This window comes from Macadamia integrifolia, unplaced genomic scaffold, assembly GCF_013358625.1.
Source record: "Macadamia integrifolia cultivar HAES 741 unplaced genomic scaffold, SCU_Mint_v3 scaffold2114, whole genome shotgun sequence".
NCBI lineage: Eukaryota > Viridiplantae > Streptophyta > Magnoliopsida > Proteales > Proteaceae > Macadamia > Macadamia integrifolia.
This window is the reverse complement of record NW_024868521.1, coordinates 41987-47618: the sequence shown is the minus strand read 5'-3', so window position 1 is coordinate 47618 and position 5632 is coordinate 41987. Positions and strand designations below refer to the sequence as shown.

General features: G+C 38.8%; 1 protein-coding gene across 1 annotated transcript in view; it reads left to right on the top strand.

Moving 5' to 3' along the window:
* The first annotated feature begins 2149 nt into the window (after positions 1-2149).
* The window catches only part of LOC122065767, a 12181-nt gene continuing 8698 nt past the window's right edge, over positions 2150-5632 (top strand). The window contains exons 1-2 of the mRNA XM_042629624.1: positions 2150-2293; positions 4795-5134. Coding sequence (XP_042485558.1) covers positions 2165-2293; positions 4795-5134 — 469 coding nt within the window. The 5' untranslated portion in view covers positions 2150-2164. The remainder of the gene's footprint in view (positions 2294-4794; positions 5135-5632) is intronic.

Genomic DNA, 5632 nt, shown 5'->3' with positions numbered 1-5632 from the left:
GTGGGGGGAAGTGGTTGGCTTGGCTTAGAAGTCTCATCAATGTTGAAAGGGAAGTCTTCAAGGTCATCAGGATAAAAAGAGGTGAACGTAGAGGTACCATGGTATGGGACTAGGTCTTCAACATTGAAAATATTGTTGATCTCCATGCTAGCTGGCAGATCAAGAACATACACATTGGCACCTATCCTCTTGAGTACCTTGAACGGACCTGTGGTACGAGCATGTAGCTTGCTCGCTTTTCCCCTAACAACGTTGTGGCTTGATTCTTACCATCACCATATCACCCTCTTGAAACTCTTGTAGCCTTCTGTGCACATCTGCCTTCGATTTGTATTGCTCATTGCTCAGTGCTATCTGTCTCCTTATACCCGCATGCAAATCATGTATATGCTGAGCAAAAGATTCGGCTGACTGGGAGGTCCTAGAACTAGACACGATTGGGATAAGGTTTACCTTAACAACATAAACCCATCGACAACCAATAGCGGATTTACCCTGAGGTAACGGTACGAAATCCCAAGTATGATTTGCATCCAATGCCAGTAACTCCTTTGCCATAGCTGTCCTCCAGTTAGGACTAGATATGGAAACTACTATTAGAACTCAGTCCTAATAGGACTAGGACAGTCCTAATGGGACTAGGAAAACCCCAAGGGAGGAGTCTACAACTTGCGCAGGATTCAATCGCAGACTCCTCCTCTCTCATGAGATACTTCTAACACACAATCCGGTTCAGCATATGATTGTACAAAAAAATGTGGTGATTGATCGCCATTTTATTGAAGAGAAGTTGGAATAAGTGCTGATCTGCATTCCTTTTGTCCAGTCTGGAGAGTAGTTAGCTGATTTCTATCCTAAAGGGTTAGTAAACTTATTCATCCAATTCTGTCTAAGTTGGGCATGTGTGATAGCTATGCACCAACTTGAGGGGGTTTGTTGTAATAAATATAGGTATAAGGGTGTTTCTGTTCTATGAGTGCATACTTGTAACTTGTATCTATTTCATTTATTATAAATAAAGAGGGCTGTCAGAGTAGACAAACCAATTCATTCCCCATAATCAAACAGGTTCTACCTAATCGTGGAGTCAACTGGTCCTTTCTGATTATCAAAATGTCCATGACCGATTTTGCAGTCAAAATTAAACTGATCACATAGGTTTCTTGATATAATGCATGCCATTCTTTTTGAAAATGATCAAAATGCATGTCATAAAGAATCTAATCAAAATCATGAAGGTCCTCTGAATATGTTTTGATAGGCTAGCTCTAATTATAGGGTCTATTACTCTGTTATTTAAATGAGCAAAATGGCACTGAGCCTTTGTGATAGAATATAGATTAATTAACCGAAAGGCAAAAAAAAAAAAAAAAAGAGATCTAATTTTGGTCATATTAGTTTACTATGGTTGCTTGGCTAGTCAAAGGTTAAATTACCAAGAAACCCTTAGTATGTCGATGTGTGAAGTGTAATAAATGTCAAATATGGTCCATTTGGATTGTGGGTCAACCTCTAAATTTGTGAGTCCACAATTAAGTTACGTAAAACTTCATACAGGCAGTGATATCAGAACTCATCGGTGTTATTTAATGAGAATAGTAACTTGGCCCACCGGTTATGTTGCACTATTGCAACATGTTGGTCACAGGTTCAGACCTTGGAAACAGCCTTTCTTGTGGAATTTGCCCCTCCCAGACCCTGCAATAGCGGGAGCCTTGTGCACTGGGTTGCTTTTTTTTTTATAGTAAATTTCAATGTATATTGTATTATAATACTTTGACATTCTGATGGATATGTATTGGGATATCAAGGATGTTCAGACATTGTCCTAAATACATCCTTGGCAGTATTTTATGAATGAGCCCTGGAGAAGTGTCTTTGTGTATTGTATGGGAGAAAGAATTGTGCAGAATATTTTTCTTATGCTCTTTGCTGGGGTTTGTGCATGGAGTTTAGCGAGATTTTATTGTTGAGGTCCATTTTTCTGTAGTCTTAAGAGTGCCTGCTTTTTTTTTTTTTTTATTTAATTCTGTTCATTTAATTCATTTGAAACTGAAGGGTATATGATATCAATTTTATTCTCATTGGAAGCCCCTCCTTTTTATTAAGACCATCAACATTGAAAAACCATGTCTTCTTCTTCTTCTTCTTTTTTTTTTTTTTAATGAACTCAGGCTATTCTGATACTGCCAAATTGAAGGAAGCAGCACAAGATGTTCAACGCCTATCTCTTGATGAGTTAAAGAGGCATCAATTGGAAATAAAGGTTTTAATTGAATTCTTATCCTTTATGGTATGAAGTTAATAAATTTTTTTGTTACAAGTTGCAAGTTCTGAGTCCTGTTTTTGGATCTTGTAATTTTAGTGTTGCTAACAGCAAGAATAGGCCTGTGATGCTTGGATGGTTGAGAGACCCAGCCAAGGCTTTTATTTATAATAAAAAAAGAGAGGGGAAGATTATAAATACGCCCTTTTCATAGTCGACTCTAATTGATCTACCCAAGTATGCCCTTGCGGCATACCAATTACATTATTCAACACTCCCCCTCAAGTTGGGGCATAGATGTTACATGCCCAAGTCGAACAAATTAGGATGAAAAACCTCCCTCCCAATCCCTTAGTGAAAGCATCTGCTAATTGATGCGATGCTTATCGCTGCTTTATTTTCACAATATAACATTGTTGGGAGATGAACAGGAGCACCAAGGTTTTGTAGTATGCTTTTGATCTACAATAGTTCACAGATCCCTTAGGCCATAGCATGGACTTCTGCTTCAGCACTAGACCTTGCCACTACATTTTGCTTTTTGCTACGCCATGTGACAGGATTAGCACATACAAATGTACCGTACTCTGATATAGATTTTCTATTAGGAGATCCAGCCCAATCAACATCTGTGTAGGCCTCAATTTGAAGTTGATCATGAGGAGACGGAAGAATCCCTTTCCCAAGAGCTGACTTCAAATAACGAAGAATAGCCTCCATATGAGTAGAATAGGGATTATGCATGAATTAAATTACCAAACTCCTGGCAAAGGCAATATCTGGCCGTGTGTGTGAGAGGTAAATCAATTTTCCCACCAACCACAGATAGCGACCCTTATCAACCAATTCACTGTCTTTATCCTTGAGTTGAGTATTAGCTTCCAGAGGTGTGTCACAAGGATGACAACCCAATAAATGAGTCTTAGATAGAAGATCGAGGACGTACTTCCTTTGAGAGAGAAAAATGCCTTTTGAAGACCAAATAATTTCAATCCCCAGGGAGTATCTTAGTTTTCTTAGATCCTTTATTTCAAACTCTCATTTAAGGAAACTCTTGGGGTGAGAGATCTCATCACCATCATTTCTAGTTACCACTACATTATCAACAGAAACTATGAGGATAGTGAGTTAGTGACCTTATCATCAAATTCGTTAACAAATAAGGTATGCTCAACATTACTCTGCTTATACCCTACTAAAAGTATGGCCTTATGAAACCTGCCAAACCAAGCCCGGGGAGACTGCTTCAGCCCATGAAGTGCACGCTTCAGTTTGTAGACTTTGCCATGAGTTTTATCACATGAAAAACCTGGAGGAATATTATATACACCTCCTCATCAAGCTCTCAATAAAGGAAAGTGTTCTTGACATCAAGCTATAGTTGTCACTGCGTCAAATCGATCCAAGGCGGTGGAGGGGTGGCTAATCGATTTGGCGATGAATCGCCCGTTATGGCGTTGCCATGGCGGTCAAATCGAGCATGTGTTATTTTTTATTTTCCCTATTTTCTAAAGTTATTTAGCATGCTACAAGCCTACAATATATACCCTGTAACATATAAAACCAACATTAAGCAACATCAAATCATCAAAAATCAACATAGCCATATCATATCATCAAAAATCAACATGAATTATTGACTTATACAGTTACACATCAAGTCATCAGTTACACAACAGTACCATCCATTATGAACTCCTATTATCCTACAAGTTACAAAACAGAGTAACAAAGTATATTCCAATAACATTAACATGATAACATCAAGTATTCAAGTTATAATTTATAAAACAGAGTAACAGAGTATGTTAAACAGTAACATTAACATTAAGTATACAAGTTGTAAAGATATAAACACTTTATAAAATAGAGTATATAAGATTATTAGTTAACCAATAATACACTTTATAAAACAGAGTATATAAGATTATTAGTTAACTAATAAGGCAATAAGCCAATAACATATTAACATTAACTAATTCTATATTTCTATTTATGCTGTTATGAAACATTGACTATAGAAGAAGGAACAGAGAAGGAGAAGAACTGAAGAAGAAGAAGGAACAGAGAAGGAGAAGAAGAAGAAGAAGAAGAAGAATTCAGCAGCAGAAGACGGAGGAGAGAATTGAGAAGGAGAGAGGAAGAGAAGAAGGAACAAAGAAGGAGAAGAACTGAAGAAGAAGAAAGAGAAGCAGAGAAGAAGAAGAAGAAGAAGAATCAGAAGTAGAAGACATAGGAGGAGAGAAGGAGAGAAGAAGAGAAGAAGGAAGTCAGGAACAGAGAAGGAGAAAGAGAAGCAGAGTAGCAGACTAGCAGAGAAGAAGAAGAATAAGAAGCAGAAGACGAAGAAGGAGGAGAGAAGGGGAGAAGAAGAGAAGGGAACTATAACGTGGCAGAGAAGGAGGAGGGAAGGACTGAAGAAGAAGAAGAAGAAGAAGAAGAAGAAGAAGAAGAAGAAGAAGAAGAAAGAGAAGCAAAGAAGAATAAGATGAAGAAGACGAAGAAGGAGAAGGAGAAAGACATCGCAGGCCCTTACCTTGGTCTTGCCGCCGGAGAAGGAGAAGGAGGACGTCACTCGCAGGCAGAAGCTTCGAGGGTTCAGTTTTACTGCCGAAGAAGGAGAAAGGACGTCACTGACTCACTCGCAGGCGGAAGGCTTCAAGGGTTCACTGCCGGAGAAGGAGAAGGACATCGACGTCACTCGTAGGCCGCAGGCGGAAGGCTTCGAGGATTCACTGCAGGAGAAGGAGAAGGAGGTCACTCGCAATCACAGGCGGAAGGCTTCGACTTTTAAGGGTTTTCGAGGGTTCACTGTTATTCAATTTGAGAAATTGATAGTTGAGAGTCTTGAGACAACTAGTCGATTGGGTTTTCTTCTCTTTTCTATTTCACCTAACAATAAAAATAAAAGAAAGAGAATATTCAACATTGTTAGCAAGTAAAAAAAAAAAAAAGCAATCGATTAGTATAATAGGCATGCGATGGTATCCATGGCGGTTTCCAATCATGACTCCCATAAATTGTTGTCCTGCCATGCCCTCAAATTTCCGCTAGGACGCCAAATCGTCACCTAAGGGATGCCTAGGCGACGCCGTGACAACTATGCATCAAGCTACTATAGATCCCATCGCGGATTAACAACATATGATAATAGAACTCGAACAATGTTTAGTTTGGCAACTGGAGCAAAGGTCTCCTGGTAGTTAATCCCATATGTTTGAGTGAACCCTTTAGCCATGAGCCTCGCTTTATATTTATTCACTGTACCATCCATCTTCTGTTTAACCACGAAGACCCATTTATAGCCAACTGATCTCTTGCTTGGAGGAAGAACAACTAGATACCATGTATCTTTTTTTTTTTTTT